This window comes from Oryzias latipes, chromosome 2, assembly GCF_053564925.1.
Source record: "Oryzias latipes strain Hd-rR chromosome 2, Olatipes_Hd-rR_3.1".
Lineage (NCBI taxonomy): Eukaryota > Metazoa > Chordata > Actinopteri > Beloniformes > Adrianichthyidae > Oryzias > Oryzias latipes.
In genome coordinates this window covers 44,405,584-44,420,571 of record NC_136238.1, presented here as the reverse complement: position 1 = coordinate 44,420,571, position 14,988 = coordinate 44,405,584, and the positions used below count along the sequence as shown (strand labels likewise).

General features: G+C 43.6%; 1 protein-coding gene across 4 annotated transcripts in view; it reads left to right on the top strand.

The window, feature by feature from the left end:
- The window catches only part of LOC144988885 (uncharacterized), a 30,190-nt gene extending 16,180 nt beyond the window's left edge, over positions 1-14,010 (top strand). The window contains exons 2-4 of one of the 4 annotated variants that reach the window (XR_013652952.1): positions 1,704-9,671; positions 11,671-11,933; positions 12,019-14,010. Coding sequence is in view for 1 of the 4 variants with exons in the window: in XM_078940188.1 (XP_078796314.1) it covers positions 1,704-2,504; positions 8,813-8,943 (932 nt within the window). In the remaining 3 variants the exon portion in view is untranslated. Of the gene's footprint in view, positions 1-1,703; positions 11,934-12,018 lie in introns of all 4 variants that reach the window. The other 3 variants (XR_013652949.1, XM_078940188.1, XR_013652950.1) reach the window with 3 other exon arrangements.
- Positions 14,011-14,988: the final 978 nt, after the last annotated feature.

Here is a 14,988-nt window from a genome sequence, read left to right as displayed (position 1 = left end):
CTTCCTGCTCACCAGCCTTCCCCACCTGACAACTTCCTCGCAAGACAGAAACTTCTTTTGTAGAAGGATGTGTGTGTGGCTCTTAACAGCGCAAGTGTGCGTGTTTAAGTAGAGTGCCCACGTGCTTCTCTAAGAGACAGCGACAGCAGCGCGCGGGCGGGTGAGACGAGGAGAGAAGGAGAAGAGTGATAAAAGGTTTCCTATAGAAACCCTTGAAGTCTGAACACTGGACTAGCAGAGAAAGGAAATTATCAGCAAAGATGAATGTGTTTAATGTGTTTATTATAGCTCCAATCATGCACCATATGCAAAACCCTAAAAAAAAAAACTTTAAAAAAAAGTGCGGTGGTCACAGCCCTACCAGAGAGCACAGGTGAAGTGCAGCTAGAGAGAGGTCCACTGCAGAAGAATTCACACGCACCCTCGATACACTTGTGTGCGCTCCTTCCTCGAGCCGCTGACACACACACATACTCATTCTACAACACCTATATCAGGGGTGTCAAACTCATTTACCGAGGGCCACATCAGCATAGGGGCTGTCCTCAAAGGGCCAGATATAACATATATATGTTACTAAATGTAATGAAAAATAAATGTAACTACTCCGCAGTGTTAAATAACTCATTTATTTATTTATTTATTATAACTTTTTGAAGTGACAATTACAATTGCATAGAAACATGTTTGCTTGTTATTCTAGCATAAATCCTTTGACATTTGATTCTGTCAGTTTAGGTTATATGGACAGTGGTTAAGTCCTAATGTTTAGTTGACCAATCCGATATTTCAAGTCCAATTCTCCCTAGATATGAATAAATACACACCTTTTTTTATTTTTTTATTTTAAGAAATTAAAAACTTTTATGCTCTCTCGGCTAGAGCCGTGACGGTGTCGGATTTTTGATCACCGCAGTGATGAACCACCAGGGGGCGCGGTGTCGCGGTTAAGCGCAGCCCCCCCCCCCCCCCCCCCCCCCCAAAAAAAAAAAAAAAAAAAAAACCCACGCAAAATCCTCTGGCTGGCAGCCTGTAGCGCACTTAAGACGGCGCGCAGCTTGTAAAGAAAATGAATACAGTGGAAATGAATAATTAGGCCGCAGTTAATTTGTCATATTTCCTCCTGAAACGAAAACTTCTGTTGTAGAATGAGTGTGAGAGCGTGCGCGACTAGAGAGAGAGAAAGGCGCGGTGGGAGAAAAGGAGACAACAGTCTGAAAGAAAGAAGGAAATTCTGAACACTGGACTAGCAGAAAAAGTAAATTATCAGCAAAGATGAATGTGTTTAATGTGTTTATTATAGTTCCAATCATGCACCATATGCTGAACTGTAAAAAAAAGAAAAAAGTGCGGTGATGCGGTGATGAGGTCATCGTCACAGCCCTACTTGCGGGCCACATAAAATGACATGGCGGGCCACATTTCGCCCGCGGGCCTTGAGTTTGACACATGTGACCTATATAGTTAGTTAATTAGTTAGATACATAGTAGTTACTGTTATTTGTTAATAAAGAATACTGTGTTGTAATTGTATTCATTTGGGACCAGGGGATTTTGTGTTGTTATTTATTTATTTTTTTGGGTGGGGGGGCTGCGGTTAACCGCGACACTGTGCCCCCTGCTGGTCTATCACCGCGTGACAGCTCTATCCAAAAGTCCTGGAAACGTATAAAAGGCTCCTTGTTGTGTTTGTGTCCCTGCAGGCCTCCCCCAGCATTGGATGACTGAAGAGGAAGATCTCTGCAAACAGCAGAGGAACTTCAGAGTGGAACGGGAGGAACCAGAACCTCCACAGATTAAAGAGGAACAGGAGGAACCAGAACCTCCACAGATTCAAGAGGAACAGGAGGAACCAGAACCTCCACAGATTCAAGAGGAACAGGAGGAACCAGAACCTCCACAGATTAAAGAGGAACAGGAGGAACCAGAACCTCCACAGATTCAAGAGGAACAGGAGGAACCAGAACCTCCACAGATTAAAGAGGAACAGGAGGAACCAGAACCTCAACAGATTCAAGAGGAACAGGAGGAACCAGAACCTCCACAGATTAAAGAGGAACAGGAGGAACCAGAACCTCCACAGATTCAAGAGGAACAGGAGGAACCAGAACCTCAACAGATTCAAGAGGAACCAGGGGAACTCTGCATCAGTCAGGATGAAGATCAGCTTGATCTGAAGCAGGAGACTGATACCTTGATGGAGATTCCTACTTATGAGGAAGATGAGAACAGTGAAGCAGATCTAAACAATCAGCAGAGCTTTAATGTAACTGATAGTCAGGATGAAGAAGGAAACCAACATGAAGAATCAACATCAACTACAGATGGAGAGACAGAATCAACATCAACTACAGATGAAGAGACAGAATCAACATCAACTACAGATGAAGAGACAGAATCAACATCAACTACAGATGAAGAGACAGACCCACAGAACAGAGATCAGAGGAAGAGAAGAGACAGAAGACATGTCCAAAGTGTGGACAGCTCTCCCATGTCAGCAGGTCAGTGTGACGCTGATGTTAGAAAAAATCCCAAGAAGACAAATCTTGGTAAGAAAAACAAACAATCTCAAAAAGAAGAGAAACTTCCCTCTATCAAGTCTGGTAAAAACTCAAGAATAATTACTAACCCGTCTGACTACATGGTAACTGGGTCTAATGAAAAATGTTATATCTGTAAAGAATGTGAGAAAAGCTTTTGTAACAAATCTCAGTTCAGAAATCACACAAGAATCCATGCAGAAGATAAGAGATTTTCTTGTAAAGAATGTGACAAAAGTTTTAATTACATATCTCATCTCAAAGCACACATGAGAACTCACACAGGAGAAAAGCCTTTTTCTTGTAAAAAATGTGAGAAAAGCTTTAGTCGTATATGTACTCTCAAAATCCACATGAAATCTCATACAGGAGAAAAGCCTTTTTCTTGTAAAGAATGTAAAAAAAGTTTCATTCATGAATTTCATCTCAAAACACACATGAGAACTCACACAGGAGAAAAGCCCTTTTCTTGTAAAGAATGTAAAAAAAGTTTTAGTCTAGTGTGTAATCTCAAAACACACATGAGAACTCACACAGGAGAAAAGCCTTTTTCTTGTAAAGAATGTAAAAAAGGTTTTATTCAAATATCTCATCTCAAAGCACACATGAGAACTCACACAGGAGAGAAGCCTTTTTCTTGTAAAGAATGTGAAAAAAGTTTTAGTGATGTGTCTAATCTCAAAACACACATGAGAACTCACACAGGTGAAAAGCCTTTTTCTTGTAAAGAATGTAATAAAAGTTTTAATCAAATATCTTCTCTCAAATCACACATGAAAATTCACACAGGAGAAAAGTCTTTTTCTTGTAAAGAATGTAAAAAAAGTTTTAGTCATATATGTAATCTCAAAAGACACATTAGAACTCATACAGGAGAAAGACCTTTTTCTTGTAAAGAATGTAAAAAAAGTTTTAGTCTAGTATCTAATCTCAAAAGACACATGAGAACTTGTAGGACTTTTTCTTGATAATGTAGGAACTTAGTGTATAATCTAAATTCGAAACTTTTCTTATAAGAGGTCGACCTCTCAACCTCTGTACCACTGTCAAAGACATTATTTTGCGGGGGGAAAGGTTCTGTATCTCAGAAAAATGTAATATTAAAATAAGCTTTTAATGCTTAAAACTCCTGGGGGAAAACCCCAATGTTCTAATGAACTCCATAGCAACCTGAGCTTTCATTTCATGTACATAGAGCCACAGGCTGATGGCCTCCATACCATATTGATGAAATAACTTCATTAGAGGGAGGCACAAGTGAGAATTGAATGCTTAGAAATGAATTTTTTCTAAAAAATAAAATAAAAAAGTCTTTGGTTGTTTTGATTTGCTACAGGAGGTCCTTTGTTCCCAACACCAGTTAGTCTATAGAATGATACAGTTTAGGACTGCTGAAACTGCTGCTGGATTTACTATTCAGTTATGACGTGTACTTTTACTTCCACTTTTATTACTATTTTAATTTTTACTGACTATTTGTTTTTCTAACTGCTATATTTCTTGTTTGACTGCTGTAACAACTGAATTTCCCTCCAGGGATCAATAAAGTCTTGTCTCGTCTTATTCTGACTTTCTTGGACAGCTTTTTTAGGTTTTCATCTTCTCTAAGCCACAATTATCAAAAGCAACAAAGTAAAGGATCAATACAATTCAATCTATGTGTAATGATACTAGACAATAAGTTTCACTGCTTACAAAATATGTTAAACATTTCACAAAATGAATTATTTTAGATGTACCTGTTAATAGAAATTAGTTGTTTTGAATTATTAGAGTTAACATCTAGTAGAGTTAACACATAGTAGAGTTAAAATCTAGTAGAGATAGATATCGTTAAGATTTTATCTATTAAAATCTGGGCCCTTGGCAACGGGGTACTGGCTTCCTGGGCCCAGCGGCCCTCTCCTCACAGGGAGAGGGATCCCTGAGCTTTCTGGCAAGACCAAGAGCCGGGGATCACATCCCACCTGAGCCGGGGGTGTCCGTGTCCCTGTGGTGTGGGATCGGGTCTTTGCCCCTGAGTGCTGGGCCACGCCAAATTTCCAACTGTGGGCGAGCCTGATTGGGCCATGTTTACAACACTTCTTGTGGACCCCCTCTTCTCCTGGGTGCCTTCCTCCTGGGCGGGGGCGGCTGGCCCCTGCCTTGCTCTTTCTTGGACCAGCCGTGGGCTGGGGTGGGTGGCTGCCTGGAATGCGGGGCGGGTCTCCCTTGGGGGGTCCTGGCTCGTACCTGGGGTTGGGACGGGGGAATGCCCAAAACTCCTGGGTAGTGATGAGGTGCTTGTCTGGGGCTGCGGGCACTCTTCTGGGGCGGGGCCCTGCAGTGGGCCCTCCCGGAACGGCTTGGGGGCTGCTTTCCGTCCAGGGAATCAGTGCAGCTGACGTGTGAAAACTTAGATAATTTAGTCAAAAGCCTTGCAGCAGCATTCTGGAAAACCTGGAGCCGTTCTCAAGATTTATTGCTCAAACATGTGAAGATGGAGTTGCAGTAATCAAGTCGAGATGAAATAAAAGCATGGATGAGCATCTCCATCTCAGAACGCAACACAATTGGACTCATTTTTTCAATGTTTTTAAGATGATAAAGACTAGAACGTAAAAGTGACCCGACATGGGATTCGAGGTATAAAACCGGGTCTGGGGTTACCCTGAGGTTCCTAACAGACGGTTTGATAGAGGAAGCAAGTGGACCGAACCACTGGACTATCTGGGGGGAACTGTCAGGAGCACAGACTAGGACCTCAGTTTTGGGCTTCATTGAGTTGAAGAAAAGTATTATTCATTTAACTCTTGACTGAATCCAGACACCAGCGTAAAATCTGTATTTTAAAAACATCCCGCGGTTTAAAAGTCTGTCCAGGAGGACATAACGGTCAACAGTGTCAAAGGCTGTGGTCAAGCCCAGTAGCAGTAGCACAGAGCATTTTCCTGCATCACTCTGCATCAGGATGTCATTAGTGACTCTGAGAAGGGCTGTTTCAGTGGAGAGAGCTCTGAAAACCTGTCTGAAACTGCTCAAAAGTGCCATGACTAGGGCTGTGACGATAACCGCATCACCGCGGTGACGAGGTCATCACCGCATCACTGCACTTTTTTCTTTCTTTTTTTAGTTCAGCATATGGTGCGTGATTGGAACTATAATAAACACATTAAACGCATTCATCTTTGCTGATAATTTACTTTTTCTGCTAGTCCTGTGTTCAGACTTAACTTCTTTCTATCAGAATATTCTCTCCTTCTCTCCCTCCGTGCCTGTCATTGTCTCTCATAAGCGCCGCGCGCTCTCACTGTCTGCCTCTGCGCTGCACGTGGCTCCTCTTACTCTCACACACAGGCGGCACTTTCAGAAGCACATCCTCATTCTACAACAGAAGTTTCCGTCTCGTGAGGAAATACGACAAATTAGCTGCATTCTAATTATTATTTTTCATTGCATTCATTTCCATTACAAGCTGCGTGCGTTCTTAAGTGCGCGACACGGCCGCCCACCGGAGGATTTTGTGTTGGGGGGGGGGGGGGTATTACTGTTCTCAGTCACTCTGTAACACCAAACATGAACGCGCGCTGTTAAAGTGCGATGAAAATCACTACATGTTGCCTCGCATGCAGCTAGACAGCTGTCCGCTGCAGAAGGATCAACACGCATCCCCAACACACGTGTGTGCGCGTCTCCTCCTAGTTCTACACATGACGCAGCACGCTCACACAATCTACAACACCTATATAGTTAGTTCATTAGTTAGATAGGTAGCAGTTAGTTGCTACTGTTATTTGTTAATATAGAATAGTACGTTGTAATTGTATTTATTTCTGTTGATGGGCTGGATGTGGGTCCTGGTGGTGCTGAAGAATGAAAGATCCTTCTACCTGCAGTCATTCCTGAAGGAAGCTGATTGCAGCTGTTCTCTCCTGACAGATGGAATGATGGGAAATGAAGTTCATGTTGAAGTGTGCTCCAAGCAGAACAGAAAGGTCTCAGGACTTGGATCAGCTGCTGCTCTCTGGGAGCGTGCACGTGCTGCTGCATGTGCTTCTGTCATGGCGTTCTGGATGAGCTGCTGAGGTCTGTTTGCATCCAGACTCTCAGCTGCTTTAGTCAAACTGCTGAGCCATGGAACAATGGAGCCGTTTCTGAAGGAAGAGGATCAAACATGATGCTCTGCAGGAAGTGGAGGTTTTTTAGAGTCTCCAGACTGTTTCTGAACGGCCAAAGAAAAGCAGCTGATGTGCTTCTGTCTCCTACCAGCAGGGAGCGCTCTCAGCCGGACAGAACAGATCCTCAATGCTGCTCTGAGAAGGACTCTTCTGTTCCAGAAGCAGAGACTGTTCACATCCAGGAGAATCTGGACTCCAAGGAATCCCAGAGAATCTCCTCTCTGCTGTTTGGACACTTTGACCAGCAGAGGGCAGCAGAACTTTCAGCAACTCTGGATCTGATCCCACAAAAACAATCCATGGATGATCAGATTTCAGAAGATTTGAAGGATCAAAGACAAAGATGTGAGAAGAAAGTCCAGAATGAATCCACTCTGACTTGTCCTCATGTCTCTGAAGCTTGTGTCTTCATGTCTTCACCTCAGAGTTTCTTCTGGATTCCATGTGGATCAATAATATTGATCATGTTCTGTTGTCATCAGAACTTCAGGCTTTTCTCTGCTGATGATCTCTGAGCTGAACTTCTTGGAGGAATTCCCGAATCTGGGATTTGGAGCAAACAGTCAGAACAAAGGAGGTTTCCATTTCTTCTAAGCTCTGCCAGAAGAAAAGAGCTGAAGCTTGAAGCTGAAGCAGCATTTGCTCCCAGAATCTGTCCTCCAGACCAACAAGTCCCACCACAGCCTTGAAGACGTTTCCAGAAGCAGCAGCAGACTGTGTTCCCATGACGACGCTGAAGTCAGCTGCTGCTCTGCAGGAGAAAGTCTGCAGCTCCTCAGTCAGGAAGCTCTTTCAAGCTCGTGCACATCTGTCAGTGCAGCAGCAGAAAGCCTGTTTCCCTGCAGGAAGTCTGAGACTTTTCAAAGTAAGAGCCTCATGTTGGCAGAGATGGGTTGGATTCTTTGATGCTCCAGTGTCTTTTGGATTCAGGATGAGTTCATGCAGATCTAGAAATCCCACCATGATGATCGGAATTTCAAAATAAAAGACTTACAATCACTGCTGGATGAGAAATACATTTACTCTTTATTTTCTGTCAATAAATCATATTTATCAATAAATCCTTGATTGTAAATGATGGATCTAAAGTTGAAAAGAAGTCAAAGTGCTGACTCAGCACAGATCAAAGGAGACACAGATGATTTCCTGGAATGAAGAAAACATTAAACATCATGATGTGATCTGGAACTGAGCTGTTCTTCAGAAGATCCTCCCAAACATGGAAACTGTTGCTGCAACACGTGAAGCTTTGCTTCTGTTGCTAGGTAGATCTGATGGATCAGAAGCAGACTTCTGTCAGCTGGAACTGGGGCTTCTTCCAGACCATGTGACCTCATGGACAAACTTCCAACATGGTTTCAGTGAAATGTGGAGGTTTTCCAGGAAACGTTGCTGCAGTTCCTCCGTCTCATCAAAGGAGAGATTTCTCTGCACTAAAGAAGAAAATCTTCCAGAACAGCTTCAAGCTGCAGAAAAACTGTTTCCATCATTCTGAGGACATTTCTTTAGGCTTCATGTGAAGAAAACAAACTGTTGGAAAAGATGAAAACAGAAACAAAGAGGTTTCTAGAAGCTGCAGTTACAAAGAACAGCCAGCAGGTGTCTCACTGTGGGAGTCTCCAAAGCTTCACCAACTGCAGATTAAGAAACAAAGTTCTGCCTCCAACCATGAAGGGATTTGAACCCTCAATCTTCTGATCCATGAGGCCACATGGTCTGTGAGGACATCCAGGTCCAGCTGCAGGTGGAGGACACCATCCTCCAGCTGGAGTGGATGAAGGTGCTGCTTGGATTCTGGCTGGATGTCCGTCCGTCCTCAGTCCCTTCATGGCTGCTGCTTCTCTTCTGCTGATGTTTCTGCAGGATGAAGCTCTGACAAACTGTTGAAGTTACTGGAAAACGCTGAGTCTCTTCTTTCTGCAACTTTTGATAACAAAAACATAAAAAACAGAACATAAAAATCATAAAATACAGATTTAGAAACAGGTTTTATTGGGAATATAGTTTGTTTGGTCTTGTTTGTTGTAAAAGTTTGATTTTGCCCCACAACCTAACTTGTATGCAATTTTGTTCGTTCTGGGATTTGATTTGCTGTGTAATCTGTCTGTATAGTAATCCATCCAATCAGAGATGAGTGGGCGTGTCTTCAGAGGAACCATGGAATCATCGTTTCAGTGACGGCAGAGAGTCAAGGCCTGTTCACACCGGGACGAATTTCGCCGGCGATTTTCGCCGACGTTTAACGCCTCGTGACTAGACAAAGGGCACCAACGAGAGTGTGCACACCAACGCGAAAAAACGCCAGGCGTTAAAGCGTCAAAAAAAAAAAACGCCTCGGGTTCGTTTTTTTTTTTCGACGCGTCGCGTCGAAATCTACTCAACCAATGAGAATGGCGCTTTTGCTCACGTGTCTGGAGCTTCTGAAGTTACAGTAAAACACAACTTGGGGGCGCTCAAACACAAAACTGCCTTGCTGAGCACATATACCAGCGAAGAAGATAGACGCCAAGTAGCGTCTACACTGCCGCGAAGAAATAATGATGGACATTCTACAATATCCCCGAACCAAGCACCAGTTGGAGCTACTGGTGCTTGAAATATTCATGTTTTCTTTGTATTATTCTGACAAGCGCGTAAATACTTGCTCTCTTCTTCTGAGAGAAAAGCGACTTTAAGAAGCCTAAAGTTGCGCAGCGCCACCTTGTGTACAGGAGTATTTCTGTTTACATTAAGCGCCATCTAATGTCAGGGAATGAAATTGCATGTTCGCTCGGCTCATCGTCAGCGAAAATCGCCTGGGTGTGAACACAAAAAACGTGGCGAAAAACGCTGGCGAATAACGCCTGGCGAATATTCGTCCCGGTGTGTACGGGCCTTCAGACGTTGGTGAGGAGCGGAGCTGAGGCTGAATGCTCGGAGCTACGATGGTTTTCATCAACTTTCTGTTTAAAATTGTGGAAACTGATGTCATGTAAGTTATGATTTTATGTAGATGTGTTTAAACTGATCGTTTTTTATTACAATAAGCAGGAAAATGCTAATTGCAACTCGCTTTAGCATAACGTGTTGGGTTAGTCTGTCACTATGTTTGGTAAAAACGACCTTAAACAAATGTTCAAAGTTCTAAAGGGGACTTTTATGCATTTGACCATAGACTAGTCTGTTTTCACACACCGACCGTCACCGAGCTGCTCGTCTGAGCCGATCACAACCCCCCCCCCCCAGACCTCAGAGGTTCCCGCCTCCTCTTCCTCCTCTTCCTCTGCTGCACAGTCAGAAACCGCAGAGTTTGTCTGCAGAACATTTTCTTTCTCCCGCCAACAGTTGCCCTGACCATCAGCTAGCTGAGCACGTGCACGTTTTATTTCCTGCTTGCTTAAAGTGAAAGGAGCTCTTCAGCTTTTGGCCTCAGTGTAGCAGAGCAGCGACCAGAAACAAACAGAACATTCTAGAGTTTTTAGTTTAAAACTTTTGTTCCCATTTTAGATCATTTCTTTATTGTGAAGCTCTTTGGTTCCTTCAAGGACTTTTAAAGTGCTAAATGAATAAAGTTTCATTCATTCATGATCCTTTTAATAAAATAAATCACATTATTTATGAAATAAAACACTAAACAGTGGATCCTCTCCCGTCTTTTAGGGCTGCAGCTCATCACGTCTCATGTTTAGTGGAGCTGCTGTGGTCTGAACGTCTGTTTCTCATCCAGTAATGATGAATGAAGCACATGTCTGTGTCTTCTGCTGCAGTTCATCATATTTCTGTGTTACCTTTATACAGAGTTTATTGCAGGAGTTATGTTCTAAAAATAACCGTAGTGGGTGAAATCCATGGATTCTGATTCCAGACGTTTATGGCAGGAAAACTCAGACAGGAACATTTTCAACATTTTCCTCTCAGAATGAAAACAAAGATCTGATGATCGATCACAGATTTCTGATCTGAAGAGCTCAGTGTTTCTGAACAGGAGACACGGACTGAGGAGATTGATTGACAGGGTCTCCAGCCAATCAGGACACAGAACAGGGTGCTGTTTAAAAAAGGCAGCAGAATTGATCTGAAAGAACGAGCTAAACCGGGAAAGATGAACTGAGACCCAGAAAGAGAAGACTGTCCTCTGTTCTGTTTGACAGATTTGAGAGGCTTTCAGATCGGGACACCGACTACAGAAGGAGGGAATAAATGTCACGTCTTGATGGTGGGTCTCTGATATTGTTCAGCGGGCCGGACCAGACATGGAGACGGGCCGGATCCAGCCCACGGGCCGCAGTTTGCCCCCCCCCCTGGGTTAGATGAACATAGGACACCGACCTTAGTACTACTAAGGCTCAAGGATTACTAAACCGTGAGCACAGTTTACTAAACGGTGGATTCATCAGTTGTGCTCGTACTGTTGCACAATCACACACATTTTTGCATGTGCGTGTCTCTGAGCAGAGCAGACAGACTCTTAGCTTCGTGTTAGCAGGGATGTGAGGGGGCTGTGGTACAGTGTGCGCAACAGAGGAGACTTCGGACCGCTGTCCGTTTCCCTGTTCTGCCGCCCGGACTCCAGAACCGTGTCCCCCGGGACATTAGTGTCTCCAGACCGAGGACGGGCGGAGGCGACTTTTGGGGGACCAGTCCTGACAAACCGTGCACACAATCCTGTGAATTTGTGTTCCCATTCAGGTCCAGACAAACAAAGGCTGATGGTTGTTCCAGTTAAATTGATCCACGGCTAAATCTGTTATTAGCACGGCTAATGTTGTAGTATGGTAACCTATTAACTTAATCCTAACCCTTCTTCTGTGTCAGTTCAGCAAAATAAAAGCCCTGGGTGCACGAATTTAAAAAACTATAAGCAAACAAGCACTTAGTAAAAATCACAACAATCATAAACGCCCGTTTAGAAGATCATCTCCCTGTGTGGATCAGAGCTTAGCATTGTTTACTTCATGTCAGCTTCATCCTTTTTCTCCTCTTCATCACAGATTGCCAAGAATTCTTGGGAAAATGCCTGAGTCTGCCCCCCCCACTGGAGGAGGGGGGGTCAACAGTCTGTGTTTCAACAACCCGCCACGTTCTGTGGCGTCTGAGGTTCTGGCGAGGGGGCGTGTCTGCAGGTGGTCTTCCAGATCTGGCCTCTCTCCTGGACTCAGTGGGTGGTGGTCCTGAAGCTGTTCCTGTCATCTTGATGGACGAGGCACTAAAATTCTTGGCGAGGAACTACATTGAACCAGGAAGCCAGATGCAGGTGGGAGGAGCTTCCAGCGTCTTCATGTTGTTCCGCGTTCCTCTGGTCTGATGTTCTGGTGTTTCCTTCTGTCCCTCAAACCCAGAGGAACACGAGGAGGAAGAGGAGCTGCAGAGGTGTCGGGGTCGTGATGCTGAAGCTGTGGCAGCCGCTGAGGGGCGTGTCCTGGTCATTTGTGCTGATCTTGGTGCCGCTGGTGTTTTGGACTCTGACATCACCAACATCTTCTGGGAGTAAAAACCCCTTTTCCTGTTGATGTGGGACAGAGGGGGGGTGATCTGATCTTTATTTCCATGTTAGTGTGAGGTCACCGCTGCTGCTCAAAGGTTGGAGCCCGGTTCCTTTTCTGCAGAACTGAAAGAGAACGTCCCATCAGAACCAGCTGGTGCTACCGGTTGGTGTGACGTTTGGCTCCTCAGATGATGAGCTGGTAACCTCTGAGGTCCAGGAGCCTGGTCCTGTTCTTGCTGCTGGTACGTTAAAGTTCCCCAGCATCAGAGGATCGTTCCACCAGGGCAGTGAGCTGTTTGGCAGCAACAGTGGGCGGCAGTGCATGGCCATCTCTTTGGTGGCTGCTGCCAAGCACACTGTTCAAAGTGTGTTTCAGTGGGACAGTTGTGAGTTGGATTCTGTGCTGCTTGCTGGAGATCAGGTTTACTCTGACCTGCAGAGACAGAACAAAATCACTGACTCTGCAGGTTTTCTGAGAGTGACTGATCTTCCAGGTCAAGTAGTGGTAGATGGGGTTGAACTGTCCTGTGTTTTTGGGGAAATTGTTAGCGGGGATGCTAAAATCAATTCGGGTGAGTTTGTTGATGTGGGTGTGTTGGTTCCCCTGAAGGAGGGGCTGGCTAGGATGACGGCACAGTACAACACGTGTCTGCTGACACTGTGTGAGAACACGTGTGCCGTCATTGCTGAGAATGGACGCTGGGCTGTTATAGACTCCCATTCTCGCAGTCCTGAGTGAACAGGTGTATTATTTTGACTCTGTGGGTGAAGTTCATGACTCCCTGCAGAGGTCAGTCCAGGGCATTGTGTTAACTCAGTCTGAAATAGTTGGTGTGGTTCTCTTTTCTGCTTCAGAAACGTTTGACCCTTTCTTAGGAAGTCCTGCAGAAAGTAACTCCCTGAACCTCTGCAAAGAGAGCCTCTTCCATGACACTTCAGTAGATGTCACTGTAGAAGCTAAAAAGGCGGCAACAAAACGAAAAATTGAATTAAAAATTGATATTGCAGACCCTTCAGTCAAATACCTGAAGAAGTTCAAATTAGATGATGTTGCTGTGGAGGAACAGGATGTAATTTTTAGTGAGCCTGAGCAGGAAATTTTCTATTTTAACCCTTTAAATCAGCATGTCTGCCAGACTCTGTGCTCAATGTTAAATATTGAGTTCCAAAATTTTAATGCCCCACCTGCTCCTCCCATTGGTTTGTTAGGGCCCCCCTGCACCAACCAAAGAATCATTGGAGATGGAAATTGTTACTTTAGGGCCATCTCTCAGGCTGTGAGCGGATCCCAAAACAGCCACAGAAAAATCTGGTCAGCTGTCGTGAAACAATTGGAAACTAACCCACATCTGTACAGCTGGGTAATTGGGTGTGAGTTCTCCTCTGTGGCTGAGTACATAACCAAATCTAGAATGCGTTTTGTCAGTGTTTGGGCCACAGACGTAGAAATTCAAGCCACGGCGGATTTATTAGGAGTAAACGTTTTTGTCTTGAACATGTCATGAGGAATGTTAAAGTCAAAAGAGAAAATAAAATATAGAGAGGATTCCGCTCACAGGACCATGATGAAAACTCTTAGCATACAAAAAAACATCTGTAAATCTTTTGGTTTAGTGACATAAGTTAACTCTCGAATTTCTATTTTTTTAATTTCTTTGTTTAATTTTTTATTTCTGTGTTTGCTTAGTTTGGTTTTTACTTCTATTTCTGTTAATAGTTAAAATTTCAGAAGGTCAAAATAAATTTATTTTGTATTCAGACTTGTGTTGTTATAAATGTTGTATTTTTGTATTGTATTCTGCAAATGTTCAATAAAAATCAGACTATGACACTGAATGTAACGACATTTCCAAATGTGTGTAGATTTCTGTTCCAGTAGCATCAGCTGAGTCAGAGCTGCTATGATGAAGAAATTAAGTCACTGATAGACAGCAAGACTTTCAGCCTCACTAAGTTACCTGTGGGGGGGGGGGGGGGGGGGTCTATGCTGTTAAAACTGACGCTGATGGAGGTGATAAATATAAAGTAAGGTTTGTGGCTAAAGGCTATAACCAGAAAGAAGATTTCAGTGAGACTTTTTCATCCACTGCAGACATGACAAGAGTGATGCAGAAAGCAGCACAGGAAGGTTCAATCCTACACCAAATGGATGTACAGACATGCTCCAAGAGACTGAAATATTTGTGGAACAACCAGAAGGTTTTGAGAAGAAAATGAAGGAAAATAAGTCACTTTATGGGCTAAAGCAACCAGGTTGACACTGGAACTCATTTGATTGAAAACGGTTTTGAACAGAATCCTGCCGATTACTGTCTCTAATCAAATCTTTTCGTTTCTGCCTCTAAGCCCAGTTATCCAACTAAATGTCATATTACTCCAATTCAATTCATATTTTTCCATCTTAATTATAATACTTGAACTCTCAAATCTCTAAGTTTGAGCCGGTAGATATATTCATTTAGAAAGAACAAAACAATATGCAGAGTGCATAAATGCATTGAGTTTATATAGGGCTGCTATATAAACTCATCATCCTCTCACTCATGGTGCAGATGCTTTATTATAGTAGGACAAAATAACTCAACAAAACACAGTAAAACAGCTAAATAACTAAACGCATTTGGTCAAAAACCTAAACTTAAACCCAAATCCGTCCAGACAGGCAAAGGGAATGGTATCCCAGACAAAGACAGCGTTACCTAGCAACCATAGCAAGACCATAGCAGCTATAGAGGGAAACCCAACAAACCATCAACGGCGGTTAAAGCAGTCAGACGTTTGTTCTGCAGCTCAGCAAAAATCTCTGCTTTAGGTTTTGGGGAGA